Source organism: Halichoerus grypus, chromosome 7 (assembly GCF_964656455.1).
Source record: "Halichoerus grypus chromosome 7, mHalGry1.hap1.1, whole genome shotgun sequence".
Lineage (NCBI taxonomy): Eukaryota > Metazoa > Chordata > Mammalia > Carnivora > Phocidae > Halichoerus > Halichoerus grypus.
Genome location: NC_135718.1, coordinates 62,630,702 through 62,648,807, shown reverse-complemented (window position 1 = coordinate 62,648,807; position 18,106 = coordinate 62,630,702). Strand labels below are relative to the sequence as shown.

The 18,106-nt window shown below is 36.6% G+C and overlaps 1 protein-coding gene and 1 long non-coding RNA gene across 7 annotated transcripts in view; one reads left to right on the top strand and one right to left on the bottom strand.

Annotated features, from left to right (window-relative positions):
* Nucleotides 1–18,106, bottom strand: part of LOC118519321 (uncharacterized) — a 176,573-nt gene that overhangs the window by 29,161 nt on the left and 129,306 nt on the right. Inside the window, exon 2 of the long non-coding RNA XR_004909103.2 lies at nucleotides 2,494–2,615. This is a non-coding gene — a long non-coding RNA (uncharacterized LOC118519321). The remainder of the gene's footprint in view (nucleotides 1–2,493; nucleotides 2,616–18,106) is intronic.
* CABCOCO1 (ciliary associated calcium binding coiled-coil 1) overlaps nucleotides 1–18,106 on the top strand; it is a 195,269-nt gene that overhangs the window by 116,232 nt on the left and 60,931 nt on the right. The window contains exons 6-8 of one of the 6 annotated variants that reach the window (XM_078077670.1): nucleotides 4,982–5,104; nucleotides 5,512–5,652; nucleotides 14,740–16,074. In XM_078077670.1, the coding sequence (XP_077933796.1) occupies nucleotides 4,982–5,104; nucleotides 5,512–5,652; nucleotides 14,740–14,835 (360 nt within the window). In that variant the 3' untranslated portion in view covers nucleotides 14,836–16,074. Of the gene's footprint in view, nucleotides 1–4,981; nucleotides 5,105–5,511; nucleotides 5,653–9,260; nucleotides 9,333–10,584; nucleotides 10,615–10,843; nucleotides 14,028–14,739; nucleotides 16,075–18,106 lie in introns of those variants that run through there. The other 5 variants (XM_078077671.1, XM_078077674.1, XM_078077672.1 and 2 more) reach the window with 5 other exon arrangements.

Here is an 18,106-nt window from a genome sequence, read left to right as displayed (position 1 = left end):
GTAATGCCTTTTTTCAAGGGGAGAAAATAGTTAAAACATTACAGGAATTTTTGTGCCTTTTTTCCTTAGTTAGTATTGGGAAATGTTTGCAATAAAGTTTGCTTTTTGAAACTTTCACATTTTGTAGTAAGTTTTCATTTACATATGAAGTCATCATCTGACAATTTGAAACAAATGTCTTTTTAAAGCATACCAGTTTTTTGTATGTATTTCTATCGCTCCAAAAAAGTTTTAACAGATTTATCTTGCTTTCTGCTATTCAAAACAGTGGTGAGTTGTCATTTCAATGGCATGTTTTGATATCTTGAATATTTTAATAATTGGATTTAATCATTTAGTAATTGCCACCTTGATCATAGATGTCATCAGTACAACCACTACCCACAAATCCATCCACAATTTTTTCCAAAGAAAAACAGTAAAAAAATAAGTAACAAAAAAAACATTTAAAAAACAACACAATAACAAAAATAGTAAGCCAGAGTTTGTACTATCAATAATACTAACACATAAAATAGAAAAAGAAAGCATGAAGTAACACAATTTTCAGATATAATTTTCATACTTCTTCTCAGACACAGTAAGATCCGAAGCAGACTCTAATTCCTATAAGCATTCTTCAAACCTACACTGACCCTGTACTTAGTTCCAGGAGGACTCAAAATTCCTATCACTTATTCCCATGATAAATGTCCATTTTATATTGAATATGTAACATCTTAAAAGTATTCTAGTGATTTCATTTGGCTTGTAAAGATCTTGGATTTTTTAAAACCTACATAATATTTCAGTGATGAAATTTTGTACTTACGAGTATTAAATTATACCAAAAAGCCATTTACTTGATATTCTTTAAATACCATAGCACAATTCAACTAAAGCTCAGATTGTAAACCATCTTAAATAACACTAATGCAGTGTGCACGTAATGAACAATATAGCTAACTTAAGTTAATTTTCATGTAACAGATAACATCTGGGGGAAATGTATATTGGTAAGTTATGCAAAACTAATTTTCTAGCGACCACATCTGTAGAAGTTATTTATTGTATGTTCACTTAACAGTCCATTATTCTGTTTAGAAATCTATTCTCTTCTTTATTAGAGCTTTTAATGTACTCACCTTGGTTCAAATGGTCTGCTCATTATCAGAAAAAATATAAATGGCATTCACATGGAACAACATGATTGTTTTTATTATATCCATTTGTGTGCAAGCATTCAAAAATGGCAAGAGAAACACATTTATTGCTTTACATTCAAAGTAATATTTAGGGGGTATTTGAAAGTCAAGCAAAACCAATCATTTGGCCAAATGGATGTATGTGTATAATCAGAAACTCCTGATTTTTAATCTCAGCATTAGGCCTCAGGCAAGTCACTTAAAGTCTTTTCCTTTGTTTCCTGATCTGAAGATTATGGGTGCTATTCTCTTAGAGAAGAAGAAAGGGTGCTTGCTAAATCAGGGTACGAAATAGGAGCATTTTTTTAATAAACATACTTGATCCTTTTTCTGTTTTTATTTTCCTAGGTTTAAGAGGTAACATATTAGACTTTTGAGGAAAAAAATATGAGACAATTACAATGCTACAGGAATGTATAAAATAGTTATAAAACTAGCTTTATTTAATTTGCCCCAACTATTCATAGACTTGAGGAAATTATAACGTTCTTTCAGAAAATCTAACTTAATAAAGCTGACCATGTCTTTCTGTTTTAAATAGATTTTATTACAGAACCAGTGATGTTGTAAAACATGAGGTTTTGTTAAAAAAAATACAAAGGCCTAATTGTATTTTTTTAAGAAAGTATTGCATCAGACGGTTTCATTTAAACATATTTGCTGGCTCTGTGCTCTCACCACAATTATTGATTCTAATTTTCCTTAAACTTGTTTTTTAAAAAGATTACTTAATGGGGGGAAAAATCACTATGATGCTTCTGGCACTAGGTTTATTTCAAACTGTATATTTGACAGTATGCCTTCTTATTATTAATGAGATGACTTTATATTTACCCCCATCTGAAACTGGGACATTTCTTTCCTTTGTAGTATCTTAGTAACAAAGCCAAATGTAACTCTCTGTGAAAGAGAAAAATGTAGCTATGATCTGGTTCACTGATAGTATGCAAAACACTCTGAAGAAATTCTCACCCCCAGTTTTTGTGCAGGAATTAAATCAAATGAATACCTGTATGAGCTATGAGCTATATTCATAAAAATCAAGCAAAAGAGATTCTTGGGATAAACAGGAGTTTCACTCCACCAAAAAAAATAATAATAATGTGGGGCTGGGAGTGGTCCAAGTTCCCGAGTATGTGCCCAGTACACACACACACACACACACACACACACACACACACACACAACCAATGCCAAAGACCAGGAAAAGTGGATAGTTGGCAAGTAGTTCAGATGAGCCTTGTAAAGAAACGTGGACCACAGAGGTGTGAGGGACGAAACTTGCACACAAATATCTGCTTGCACTCACGTGTATGATCCGATGGAAAAAAGGGCACAAAGGGAGGCGGGGGGAATCGGCTACCACCAGGACGCGGAGGCCATCTGCTGAGAACTTCCACCAAGGGCACAGAGACAATTTGCAGAAAGAGCCTGAGTGTAGAAAAGCAGAGTTGCAAGACAAATTTGGCAAGAGCAACAAAATAAAATTCTGCTTCATTAAAAGAAATATTTTACCTTGAAGATTTGCTCATGCTTTCTTTCTCTGGGTCTACAGTAAATGCAGTAAGCCCTATTGGGTTCCTTTCTCTCTGCTTTCCAATGGCTAACTCAGCACCACTTCCCCCAAATTCCTATTCCTCACCCTCTGTGAAAGTCTGTACCACACATCATCTGCCCTCGTCTCTAGATTCCCATGTGCAGCTTATTTATTTTACTGATAATGTTGCAAAGGACACTAAATTATATTTAGCTGTTTCATTTTCCTAGCTTGGTAAAATAAAGAGCAATATAAGGTGTGGGAGGATGAAAAACAAGCATGATGAAAAAAGGTACAAATAGTTTTGTGGGAAGAAGAAAATGTATGTCCCATTTAGGGGAAAAAATGACATGAATATGATGACAGAAAAGAATTGTTCTTATATATATTTTTTTTAGATTCTATTTTGATTAACATTTAGTCAACTTAAGAAGAACAATCTGGAATGATGTCACCTAACAGAATAGAGATTAAGTGATTAATAATAATAATTTCCAAGTATGGCAACATGATGACATGGATACTGAAAACTGGCCAGGACAAGAAGTTGGCACAGCAGGGTTTAACTCCCAGCCCGGGCACTAAGTGATGATTTGACCTTAAGCCAACCATTTAATCACTTGGTTTCCAAATTGCATTGACTACAGAGTCCTAACACTTCAGTTCTTCTCTATATTTATACTAAACAGCAGCTTCCTATAAAATTGAATTAAAGTTAATAATATGAATTCAATGCAAAATACACTGGGATGACCAAGCAATAGCTTGAGCTTTCAGGACATTCCCAAACCTATCTAAATAAAAAAACATTATTAATATTCAAACGATGAAACATTACAACCTATAAGTTATACATGATCACATGTTTAACAGGTAAGTTAACTTGAAATATTGTGGAGAAGTTAGAAAGGAATGGATGATGATTTCAGGTTTTTCCAAGTCCCGTAGGATGGTAATTAGCTGGTGATTTTATGCATTTCCAGAGTTTTGTCTTTAAACATGTATGTTCAGGGTCTGTCTTTGTCAGCACATGGTGGGTGGCTTCACCTCTGGGCCTCAAAAGCAAGCTCACTGTATAAATGAGAACATCAACATACCAATGTACAGTGAGGAATGTAATAGGCGTGAAGATCAAAGCACTGAGCAGGGTATGTCTTTATAGATCAATGGAGATGGGAAGTCAAATTATGATCAAGATGTTGCTTGTTAAACACAGAATCAGAACAAGAGGAACTAATTAAATGATTCAGATGTTTGCTGTAATCAGTACCCTCCTCTCTTTCTCACCTTCAAGTCACAGTGGGATGGACACTGCTTAAGTTGACTTCTTTGACTCCCGTTTCTTCATTTCCAGTGTTGACCAACCATCGCCCTCCCTCAGATTTACACACTTGCTACAAAATTCCGAAGTGCTCACGGTGAGGTCTTGCCTCACCCTCTGTGTTTTTGGTTGATTTTGCAGATCTCCTCTCTGATTCATAGTGTCCTGGCTTTATGCATTAACCTTCAGAGTCTTTATTGTCCTTATCACCAAGTTCTCGGTGGCCACTTTGCCATTGCCCCCAAGAATGGCCACACTCTGCTGAGTAACATTGATCACGATTAGGCTGTTGGTGAATGTTTCAAGCACCCAAACTCTGCCAGAACTGGAGAAGGTATACAGAGGATCTAAAGCACGGTCTCTACCTACAGAGAGCTTGTAGGCAACAGGAAGGGAACACTGACACACAAAACATTTAAAGATCAAGACAGTATAAAATGAAGTCCTTTATACACAAACAATGAATCATGGAACACTACATCAAAAACTAATGATGTAATGGATGGTGATTAACATAACAATAAAAAATTTTTTAAAAAATGAAGTCCTAAGCCACATAGTATAGAAAGAGAATAAGACAGTGGGAAGAATAAAATGCTAATTATCAGATACAGAGATACAGAGAGCAAAAAGCAAAAGAGAACTAAGAGGGCAGTGGTGTCAAGCATTCAGAGGAAATAGCACTTAAAATATAATAGACTTGGCACTATATATATGCATATGCACTTATATAAAATTATATGCACATTAATTATACATAATTATATATTATCATATAATTTTAATTAATTTAATTGATAATAGGTTGTATGATATATGTTATATAATATGTGCTGTGTATTATATACTATATATTCATTACAATATAGAAAGGGAAATGAATGAATTGGCCGAAATTGTGGTTAGTCACCATGATACAGCTCTTTTCTTCCCCTCCAGCAAGTGTTAGAGGTTGTCAAGGCTTCACGTGGTCTCTTTCCAGATCCTCTAGAAGAAGGAATCTCATTTGATATTTATTCAACATTCATAGAGCCACCTCCAACATTGAATACAGAAATGAAGGTAGGTTTCCTTCTGTCTCTTAATTCACCTTGTCTCAGCATTTTATTCTCTATGGGCAGGAGGGAAAAAACCAAATGCTCTTCCATTTTCTTTCCCTCTGATTTTTCCCAGCTCAGTATAAATATTTCTTTTAGGGTTGACTTGCTGGTGGGCCAGCTGAGGATGGCTCAGCAATTTCAATCTCTCCACTTCCACTTTCCTCAAAGTAAGCACTGATTAGCAGCACCATGACTTGATCTGTCCTGATGCTCATGAATAACAGAAATGCAGGATAACATCCAATCAAAATCTTCTTCCAGATCAACATCATTCCTTGTAGAAAAGTACCCAGGGGAAGTTTTAGGTTACATATAAATCACTGAATGTTCCAGAAGTCACCTGAGTATTCTTTATTTTTAATATTCCAGGGATTGGATCAAGAACAAGGCCCTGAGGAATCCCAGTCAGAAGCCAACACTTCCGACGTGGATCCTTTAGTGGGTTTCACCATCAAAGATATAAAAGCAGTTCTGGATCAAGTCACAGATGATATTTTAATCGGCATTCAGGTACTCAGCCTTGATAGTGTGCTCACTTACTTTATTATTACTGGTTAATTAGCCAACCTGAGCCTTAATGTCTGTAAACACTACCCACACTCTGCCAGCAAGAGTGATGCTTATGATGGAGGACTTCAATTTCACATCTTCCCATAATTCACAGTTGAGTCATCTGAGACTCAATAAGATCACACGAAACAGGTTCCCCAACAGCACCTAGAGTGGGGTGTGTTGCCAGTTTCCACAATCATCCGTCATGAAAACCCAAAAAGTAAAATGGTAAAAACTTCATGCCCGTCATACTGTAAACATGGCTCATGCAAGAGTAAATGGAGTACCTTTCTAACAGCAAACACAGAAGATCAACCATAATTCTTAGGTAAGTCTTCCCACCAAATTTCTAAAGAGAGGCCTTCAAATCCTTGAACTCCCTCTCAGAGAGTTTGTTCCTTTTTACATACCACTAATAGCTAAGCAATACACACCAAAGGCTGCCTGGAAATGGTGATGGGACAGCCATCCCGGTAGCAACTGCCACTCATGGATCAGTCAGCTTAACTTTATGTCTAACCTTTTTTTCCTGTCAAAACAAAACAAAACAAAAACCCATCTCTACCTCAACACAAAGACTTGCATCATTTTTCAGGCAAAATGGTTAAATAAGTGAATTGCATACTTTAAGAAGATTTACAATTTCTTGTAGAAATGACCATGAATCAATAGAACAACATACTACATGTTTAAAATATTAATGCATCTCAGGGAAAGATTTAATTGTTATCTGAACATAAGATGATATATAAAAAGCACACTATATTAACAACTAATTTAGAAAGAGCAAAAGATTAGCTTGGCATAAGCATACCGTGTTACTTGTCTAATCATCAAACTTCAATGCACTATTTATATAACATTTAATGATTTGATACCAACAGAATCAGCCAAAGTCCTCAGCTTAATAAGGGGTGCTTAGTGTTTACCAGAAATAGTGGTAGAACACGTTTTACACAAAGCTTTATTGTTAACAATCCCATGAATGTAATAACTGGTTACTGTGTGGAAGGGCAGAGTGCAGTTGAATTAAACTGAGTTCAGAACATATCTCCTTTTTAGATTTGATAACATTTCATCTAAATATAGTTTATGTATAATCATGGCCCTGGGCTCCTTTGCCAACCGGCAGCTCTGAAATTATTGCTGAGGAACTACTAGACAGTAATAGAATTGTTTGCAGGCCCCCAAAATTGAAAACATCTTTACCAAGGCCATGTTCCATGTAGTGAGCAGTATATTTTTAACTGTTCATTGAATTTTTTTTTTTTTTTTTACTGTTAGAGTTTGCAACATTTATACCACTACTCTATAACAGAAAGAATATGATTGCTGTATATGTGTGTTATTGTCCCTTTGGCCTAAAGCCAACCTTGCTGCGCCTGGAAGTTCATTAGCTTGTTCGTCTAAATGCAATTAGGCATAGAAAGGACTTGGACCAGAGGTGGGGGATGCAGATCCTTTAGGTGCCACAATCATTTCCATTTTAAGTGGATTCATGGACATTAGTCTGGGCCAAATTACTGCCAATTTTTCAATAAAATGGCTTGATGATGTGGATTTATACAATGTCTCAAGTTCTAGCAAACCCCTTTATGTCTTTTCTCTCAATAATCCTGGTAAACTACATGAGAATGAGCCAGGCACTTCCCTGATAAATAAATTGAAAAATGATAGACACGGAAAGACTAAATCATTTATCCAGTGTTTCCAGGGTCAGAAACTGTTGAAAGACCCTGAATGGGAGCTGTGACCTGGATTCTCGTTCCTATCCCAGTGTTATCCGCAAAAACCACACAACCTCTAATATCACAACCAGACTACTTTGGACTTTAATACTCCGGTGGTATGGCACGATTTCAGTGTTTACCCTTGTGTCTTGGTCAAGTCCCAAGTTTAATTACTCTCTGCCTACCTAAATTTTTTCCCCTGTTTAGATAGGTAAGTTATTTTCCCCTTCTAAACCCTGCCTTCCAATGTTGCTGGCTCTTAAAACTACAGCATCCCTGTTCAAAGGTAGCCACATGTCATTGGTCAGTGTAGGAACACGCTGACTTGCTGTAGGACCATTTAATGAATTAGTTTTTGCAAGATGTTTTCAATTTTCCAATAGTTTTTTTTTTTTTCTCCTTTATTTAAGAGCCATGCTGTTATTATAATTTTTGGAGGAAAAGGCAGTTGAGAATTCATGTTTTGAATACAGTTTTTAGAGCTCCTTCTCCAGTGTGGTTTCAGGCATTTTTCCCTTTCTATAATTCAGAAATTTCAGAGAATGTAGTGTGAATCTTTAAATTTTTTATGTTAATCCACTTACTTTCCCATTGACGAACTTTATAGTTCTAGAGATTTATTAAGAATGAAGTTATCTTGGCCCTGAGATATTAATTAAAATTATACTGAATAGAGCAAACATTTTAAGCTTATATAGTTTAGGTATTTTAATTTTAAAGATACATTCAAAATGAAATTATTTTGGCCCTGAGTTGTATAATAAAATTATACCCAATGGAGCAAACTTTAATATATTTAAAGAATTACGTTTCAGAAAAATATGAATACTAACACTAAATTCTTACATTAAATGCTGGCTGTTGGCCCTAAGCAACAGGGTAAAATAATGTAAAAACCTTGAGGGAAGTTTGCCATCTTAGGACTATAGGTATTTTTAGGTCAACTTGAATTTCCAGGTTAGAAAAGCTGAGTGGGAGAATACCTCAAGGTAGTGGTCAGTGAGAGGCTATTGAGCCCAGGTCATGGGTTTTCCATTCTTCCCTTAAAGGCAATAGAAACTTTTCCTATGCTAGTGGTTGGTGGGATAGCTAATCTGCTCAGCAGTGTTCCGAGGAAAAACAAGGAGACATGGTAGACTAATGACAACCTTGTTCTTGACCAGAGCAGGAGGCTTTTCGTCCAGGCTCTGCTGGTTGGGTCTGAACCAAAGTACCGATCACCATAGGCTAGAGATCTGAAACGTAGCTCTCCTCTGTCAGCACACAGCACTATTCGGCATGCACCTTACCCTCACGAACCTTCTCCCGCAAGCCCACACCTGTGTCGATGAATTTTGTTTCAGTGAAATACCAGAAAGGCCTCCAAGTTAATGTGCAAACACTGGTGACACCATGAAACAGAAGCTGGGAGATGATAGTACCTGTGTCCTTAGTTGAAAGAAAGGAAATTATTAGTGGACATTGAACACATTAATTGAAAGTGGGAAGAGTTAACTGTTTAGTTAGAGTGGTGCTTCTCAATCCTTTGGAATTGTGACAAGATTATTTCTTCAAACCCATTTCAATTCCTATATGGTCTAATAGGTTGCACGCCAGAAAGAAGCAAGAGCAACGTATTTTAAAAATCTTTCACAAGGCTGTATTACTGAAATATAACATTGGTGAATATATCAGAAAATTAAGAGTTGGAATTATGAATTTAAAAGTTAACATATAATGTTAACATACTTAATTTTTAACTACTTAATTTTTCAGATAAGAACTAATCCCCAAAGTGGCTCAGTGACTTGTCCAAGGCTACATAACTAAATTAATCCCTATGTCTCCGTCTCCTAGACCAATGTTCTTTCCACCTCTACTAAAACCATGACCAAGGGGATTAGTGATTCCTGAAAAATGACAGAGTTCCTTTGTAACCTGGAGGACGATGTTCATTCTTCCTTGCCTCCTCCACCCAACCACCAAGAAAGGAAAAATGAAAAAAATGAGAAGCCAGAGGCCAGAGCTTCATCTAGGGCTTGATAAAACTTGAGCCAGGGGCGCCTGGGTGACTCAGTTGGTTAAGCGCCGTATCCTTGATTTCAGCTCAGGTTAGGATCTTGGGGTGGTGAGATGGAGCCCCACGTCAGGTCCGCGCTCAGCAGGGAGTCTACTTGAGATTCTCTCCCTCTCCCTCTGCCCCACCTCACGCATGCATGCTCTCTCTCTCTAAAATAAATAAATCTTTAAAAAACAACAATGAAAAAAACGTGAATCAAAAAGATGGGTACTCACGTAAGGATCCAGAATTGTTGACACCAGTGTGATCTTTTCAGAAATATTGATTCTTACCATGAAAGTGAAACAAAATCTCATCAGATAAGGTAACCAGAGTGTACACTTCAAAACTATCTATTACAGTTACACTCATAAATAAATAAATAAGAATGAAAATTTATATGTAGCCCAAAACAGTATTTGATTTTTTAAATTTATTCTGTATAAATTGAAATAACAGAAGTTTCTCAAAATACGGTTACCCCGAAGACATCAAATTATGTTATAGACGTTAACATTCTAAACTTCAAATTGCTTATTAATAGTTATGTGTATAAACTACTCCTCATACACTCGTAAACGTTTTTTAAATCACCTAAACAAAACACCAGTTTTGCCACATCGCTCACCACTGGCTTCTCTATACATAATTTTATTACCCATCATGAAAAAAAAGGAAGACATTTCCGGCACTACTAATGTTCAGATAACGTGGAAGGATTTCTGGAATTTTGCGGGTAGCAACGTCAGCCCAGAGAATATCTCTGCCAGAGGCTAAATGCTATCACAGCTGCGGCAAACACTAAAACCTGTCAGCAATCACGTACTTTTTTTCTACCCAAACTATACCACAAAGTGGCATAATTCCAAGAGTTATAATGTCTGATGAATATTCTTAATTATGAGAATTGTTCTAATTGTGAGATCATTTGTGTTGTGATTTCATAACAGAAGTTTTTTGAGATCCCGTTTAGAATGTATTTATACAGGAGACAAAAACATCATTGCAAAGGGGTGGGGGGACACACAACACCGCACTAACTGAGCCCAGAGCAGTTATTCTGATTCGGTGCTTATTGGTAAAGTCCGTCTGAAAATACAGATAAATTATCCTATCTTCCAGCACAAGGCTATGTGAAAAATGGCTGTCCAAATACCACTTCCTGTTCATAGCAGCCATGCTATACATCGGGAATGTGCAGAGAAATATGATAAAGTGTTATCACATCACTACAGGCTGAAACACGGCTCTGTCTGCAAAACAGGAAGGTGTGTGAGGGATAATGTCTGTCTTTAGGCACTATAGTATGTCAAAACCACAAAGACAATGTGCAGCGAAAGATAGCTCCATCATAACCACTTTTTTATGATTGTCTTCACAGACCGAGATAAACGAAAAGCTGCAAATACAGGAAGAGGCCTTTAATGCACGAATAGAAAAATTGAAAAAGGCCTGAGGACTCAGTACAAGGAGAGTGATGCTAAACTTCACAGAAACAAACACAACCAGCCAGAATAGTAGACTCTCCAGAGCAGCATATATCTCCTTCATTTCGTTGGGAGAGGAAAACCAAGCCTTACATTTTATTATCCTAACTAATTAGAAAAGTATTGGCCCCCATTTTGCTATCTCCTGTCCCGTAACAGCCTCCAAATTTATGGCACTAAGTGTAATAAGAACATTTTGTATACAAGAGTTTGGAGAATTATATATAAAAATACAATTACTTTTACGATACCCCTTTGACATTTTGACTAATAAATGCTATTCATCTTCAGGGAGAGTGAAGCCAACATTTTTAAATAAGGAAAAATAATAATAATTTTATCCATATTGACCCAGTGAGCTGCCATATTACTGGAGCCCTGTGAACAGATACCACACTGCCAAGGATAAAACTTGCTAACAATAGCAATTAAAATGCATACACTATGGTCCCCCCCCCACCTTAAATCACTTGGTTTTCTTATTTAAATGTTTCAGTGTGAAACTAATTTTCTGAAATTATATAATGCAGTTTGAATCACTTTAATTTATTCTGTACTGCATTTGTTATTTCTAATCTTGTTACTCTCCCAGGAGAATACATGACCTATATAAAAAGAAGCAATGTATAAATGGTTATTAAAGACCAACCTATATATAGATTGTAAAAATCTTAAATACAAATCAAACTCACAGAGCTCTTCAAATTAACCATTATATTGCAGTAGAATGATTGAAAACATCTCAAGCCTTTAAATACCTTTATTAAAATATGATTTTAGAAGAAAAATATCTATTTGCCAACTGATTGTTTCAGGTTGGATAAATTAAATTAATTACTAGCTAGGTCCTTTCCAAATTTCTTAACTTCAGAGTATTTGAGAATGGAGAGCATTACTAGGAAGGGGAGAGTTCCTTCCAGAAGTTTCCAGTTTAGGAGTGCCTGAGTGGCTCAGTCGGTTAAGCGTCTGCCTTCGGCTCAGGTCATGATCTCAGAGTCCTGAGATGGAGTCCCGCATCAGGCTCCCTTCTTAGACTGCTTCTCCCTCACCTTCTGCCTGCCATTCCCCCTGCTTATACTCTCTCTCTCTCTCTCTTTATCTCTCTGATAAATAAATAAATAAAATCTTTTTCTTTTTAATTTGAGTTGATAAAGGAATATACACACTCAGTTAAAGACAACAACAACAAAGTGTAGGCAATGAAAAATAAATTTCACCGAAGCTGGGTACCCCCATTTCTCTCCCCATGAGGCAACCATGGCTTCCAGTAAATTCTTTTTTTTTAAGATTTTATTTATTTATTTGACAGAGAGAGAAAGAGAGCACAAGAGGGAGAGCTGCAGAGGGAGAGGGAGAAACAGACTCCCCACTGAGCAGGGACCCCAATGCGGGGCTTGATCCCAGGACCCTAGGATCATGACCTGAGCTGAAGGCAGCCATTCAACTGAGTGAGTCACCCAGGCACCCCCCAGTAAATTCTTGGAGAAGTATTTTTTATCCATTTAAATAATTGGATGCTTGTATAGAGTGATCTTTTTATTTTTAACATAATTTGCATTGTTCTTTACATTGCTCCTTTCATCAAATATTTTGGAGATAATTCCCTATCAATGCATTTTAACGACCATACAGTATTTCATTTTATCAATTCCATAACTTTTTTAACTAGTCCTATTGATGAACTTTTTATTGCTTCCAATAATTTACTATCACAACGCTACATTGCCATTTTTATGAACATGTATGATTATACCTGTAGGATGAATTCCTAGGAAGGGAAATTTCTAGGTCAAATTTAGTGCCTTTCAAAGATATTTCACCAACAGTGAAATGAGAATACCTATCTCTCTTTACATTGTTACCAAAAAGCATTGGCCAAGTTTTTATCTTTGGTATTCTGATAAGTAGAACATAATGTCATACTGTTGTGTTCATTTGCTTTTATCTTCTTACTCCATACAGATTGAGCAACGTTTATATGTTTACAAACAAATGCATGTGTGTGTGTGTGTGTGTGTGTGTGTGTGTGTGGTTAATCCTCCTAATAACCCTAAGGCAGAGAAGGATAGGTATTATTAGCCTCATGTATGATTGTACCTGTTATGGAGCCTGAAGCTTAGAGAAATTATTAACTTGAACCAAGTTGCACAATTAGTAATTGATGGATCAGGGCTTTAAGCCCAGGTCTGACCTATTTTATAGATGAGGAAACTGGAACACAGAAAAATTTTAGGTACTTTTCCCATGATCGCACAGCCAGTAAGTGGTAGAAACAGGTTTTGAACTGAGGTATCTATGATCATAAAACCCACATTCTTCACCTTTATCTTCCTTGAGCTATCTCATTGTCAATATGAAACAAAGTGAAAACTGGCCTTTCTTTTTTGTTATTAGTTATAATAAAGGAACACACTATTGTTAGCATATTAAGTATTTAGAAAAGTTATGCAAGAAAGGAAAGTATAACTCAGCTCCTTTCATTCACTCATTTATTCATTATCCAGTATATAGCATTGAGTACCTACTATGTACCAGGGCATTGAGTAGGGAGCCAAACAGACATGGTCTCTGCCCTAATGATCTAGTAGGGGAAATAGTTAATACTAACTGTGATAAGGACAAGCTTTGGGGAATTATGAGAGTATTGAACAAAGGAGTCTGGGAGGTCACGACATGTCCCACTGGTTTTGACATTTGGGCTAGGACCTGAGGGGTACCTAGAATTAACTAGACAGAAGAAGGTGAAGGAAGAGGAAATTCAGACAGTGCAAAGTCCCTGGGACACAAGGAGAAGCTGAACAATTTAGACACAGTCAAAGCTTTCGCAGGGTCCCATAGACCACACTACAGAATTTCATTTTTAAGCTAATAGCAATGGAAACTTGTTGATAAATTTTAAATAGCAATTAACATCAGATTCATATTTTTTAAAATGCCATCTCCCTGGTGCTAGGACTTCTATCCATGGAGACAAGGAAAATAGTATTTTCATAAAAGGATTCCTACCGCTAATGATGCTAAGCTCTACTTCTTAGCAATTCCTACAAGTGAGAGAAATAAAGAAAAATTTTGACTTTCTGAAGTCACAAGGTTCACCTACTCGAAGCAGTCTTTGACACAGAGGCAGGCTTCTGAAGAGCCAATTAAAAACCAACACCAACCTATTACTTAGACAAGCAGCAATCTTTCTCTTAGCATCCACAGTAAGATATCATTCTTCCGTCTGCAGGAATAATTTGGGGCACTTTTTTCCTCACCTCCATGATAAGTCTCAAAGGGAAAATATATTCATTATGTTATGAACAAGCCACAGACTGCCACAATTTCAGGTATTTGCAGGCACTGTTGAGCCTAAATATAGCTGTGGAGTCATTTTTCCAAAATCCGAATATAAAGCCCCTATTTCTATCCTCCATTTGATTGGAACCATTCAACCATCCTGGTAGATAATAAGTTTGCATGTTCTTAGATTGCATTTCATTATGCTTCAGTTCCCCTAGAGAATAAACGTGCTCCTTTTCCCAACAATTGTAGAGGAGAAATACTTCTGACATCTCAAATTTCAGAGAGCCTCAGGAAGACGTCCCTCTTCTGGACATCAAAGTCTTTTTTTTTTTTCCTGGACATTGATTTGTTAAATAAGAGAAGTCAGTACTCCTTCGTGGCAGCCAAAATACCTATTAATTTAAGTTTCCCAAGCAAAAAGTAATCTAAGTCAAAATAATACCATCTTGTTGGAATTCAAATTCCAAAACAAAGAAAGAATACTAAAAATCTCTTTTGTTTTTAGGATCCCTCTTTTTTTCATGGAAGTACCAGCAGTGGAGATTGGCTTATCTTTCCTCTTGGTTTGAGTCACCAAAGAGTTTTGTGTTATTTTACTTAATTTTTAGCTTCAAAGAATGTTCAGTGCAGATGTCTCCAAGGGTCATTTGATGTTTGTTTGTTCTTTTGAATATATTCAGGGCACTGTCTAGCTACGACAAAGGAAATAAGACAGATAAGGTGCTTGACTTGCTGGAGTTCATGGAATTGATGAAGTTTATAATCTAGAAGCAGATAATAAACAAGGGAAGAAATAAGAGGATCTTAGATAACAATAAATCATGCTAATAATTAATACAAAGCCATGGGATAGAAGGTTCCGGGGTGTGGGAGAGCTACTTTTACCTGCGGCGCTCTGAGAACTCTGCTTGGAAGGGGTGGCTTTCGAGCTGAGACCAGGGTAGGAGGAACCAGCCATGGACCACACCAGGGAACATCTGTTCTAGGCAGCGAGGCTAGCAAGTGAGGTGACTTGCCAGGTAGAACCTCTGATCACACAAAGCAGCTCTCAGGGAAGACAGGTGTACCCACGTCTCACTTCTGGGAAGTACCTGGCTGCTCTGCGACCTCAGACCCTCGTATTCCGAATCTAGTACCTTTCCCACTCTGTCACATTGCCATGGTCGTATTGCCTTATCTAAAAAATATATACGTAATTATAACCACAAAATACTTATTGGGATAGCCCAAAACTCAAATAAGCCCATCTCCTTAAAAGAAATCTTGGTCCAAATCTCTCTTGCAAAAGAATTTCAAACAAATTATGTAGATACTCTACTCCAAAAGACGAGGAGCATAACTGCCATCATTAAGTGTGGGCTGTGCATAGTGACTTCTTTCTAAGAATACAGTATGTAGAGAGTACCTTACAGTTAAGAGACCTGACAAATGCTACTTCCTCCATATAATCAATATCAACATCAATAGTCAAAAATCATGTCGATGGCATATACACTTGATATGAGTTGATGAAAATAGTACTTTCTTCCCCAAAACCCATAACCCTAGACTAATCATGAGAAAAACATCAGGCAAATTCCAGTAGAAGAGCCTACAACATACCGGATCAGTAGTACTCAAAACTGTCAAGGTCAGGGGTGCCTGCTCAGTCAGTTAAGCGTCTGCCTTCGGCTCAGGTCATGATCCCAGGGTCCTGGGATCAAGCCCCAGATTGCATCAGGCTCCCTGCTCAGCGGGGAGTCTGTTTTCCTTCTCCCTCTGCCCCTCCCCCTCCATTCCTGCTCTGACTCTCACTTTCTCTCTCAAATAAATAAATAAAATCTTTAAAAAAAAAACATAAAAGTCATCAAAAACAAGAAAAGTGTGAGAAAATGTCATAGCCAGAGGGAGCTTAAGGACACATGACAACTAATAAAATGTGGAATCCTGGATGTGATTCTGAAACAGAAAAAGGGTATCTAAAGAAATACAAATATGAACTTTACTTAATAAAAATATATCAATATTGGTTCATTAATTGTACCAAATGTGCCACACTAATGCAAGACTAATAATAACAGTAATAATTAGTAATAATAGGAGAAACTGTGGGGAGGGAGGGAAACAGTATACTAGAAGTCTCTGTACTATCTGATCAATTTTTCTGTATATCAAACTTTTAAAAAATCATGTATTAACTTAAAGAATCTCAGTCAAAACAAAATTAGAAGGAAAGATGCCCCTAGTTAAATTTCACCACTGTTGTAGTGACATCCCCTTCCTAGTGACACATGAAAAATAAGATGTAGCCATCTTGCAAACTAGCAGGAAAAAGAAATGCTCATAAAGAAGGTCAAACTGATATATCCCATTTTTAGAGAAATTGCAAACATCCTCAGTCTTGGGCCTAAACTTACCTTCTCAGTTCTGTGGTAGATTTTGATACTTTCTAAAAACGTGCATTACTCATAAAAGCAGAGGGTATATGGGTTCCTTTTAATACCCAACTCTGCAATATAACATATAATATGGTCTATCAGCTAACCTTCAATAAAGACATCAACTATTTATAGAATGGTCCCAGTCTCTCAAGCTGTTCTCAAAGAGGTCAATTTCCTCTAGATCCTACTAAGACTTCTCTCAATGAGCATTCCTTGACTTATATAACATAGGCATAATATGGAAAATGCTGTTTTTAAATAGAGAGAGGATAGATGATAGATTAGATAGATGAAACATAAGTGATATCCAACAACTTGAAATCGGGCATGGCAATGATCTCCTGCCATTATGTCACACACAGAAAAAGGCTAAAAAAGCCTGGATATTAATTTTTTTTATCAAATATCAATCTCAAAATCAAAAAAAAAAGGGGGGGGAAGCCCCTGTTCATATCCCAATGAAATTTTATATGAATGCATTGTCAATACATGACCTTTCTAAAACCAAGTTTTAAATTCAACCAGAATAAAAGTAACATGGTGCTCATCTTCCGACCCTAGACAGAAGTTAATCTTACAGTGATCAACAAAATGTTTCAGCCTTTTATTTCCTTATCTTTTTCTGCATAATAACTGATACTATTATTTTTCATGAACCTTATCCAGTCCCCTTTTCAGTTGTTACTGGGTTTCATGGGTTAGGATATAGTTAACGTTTGTGCTGAAATTCAAAATGAAACAATAAGAAGTGTTCTCACTCTACCTTGCCAGATCCAGAACTTGTTGCATCTGCTTAAGAAATGTAACTGAGTTTGTTTCTCAGAGTCAAAAACTAATGATGTATTGTATAGTGACTAACATAACATAATAAAATAAAATTTAAGAAAATTAAAAAATTAAAAAAATGTTAAAGAAATGTAACTGAGTGATTGGACAAACATGATGACCCACAGGATTCAATTTTCAAATAGTAGGACCACAGGACCATGGTGCTGAAGGTCTTGAACATCATCTAATTCAACCCTGTCACAATGAAGAAACTGAGCCCTGACAAGTGAAAACTTGGTGATCATAGTTAATTTGTGGCAGGACCCAAACTAGAATACAGATCATTCGTTCATTCATTCAAACCTCCTTATGTTCAACACATGTTTAGTAAGTATCTTCTGGGGGTAAGAAGTGACACTGAGCACATATAAGCTAAAACAGACATAACTGCTGACGTCATGGAGTTTATAGTCTATCAGGAGAGGTAGATTTTAATCAGTCACACAAGCAATTATAAAAGCATAACTATAATGGATGCTATAAAAAAAAAAGATAAACTCCTGCAGTGAGAGCTTATTTAGAGGATTATGAGCAAATCAAGGAAGGTTCCACTGGGAGAGTCACATTTAAAAGATCAGTAGGCACTAATGAGGCAAAGAGGGGAGAAAAGAGTTCTCAGACCAA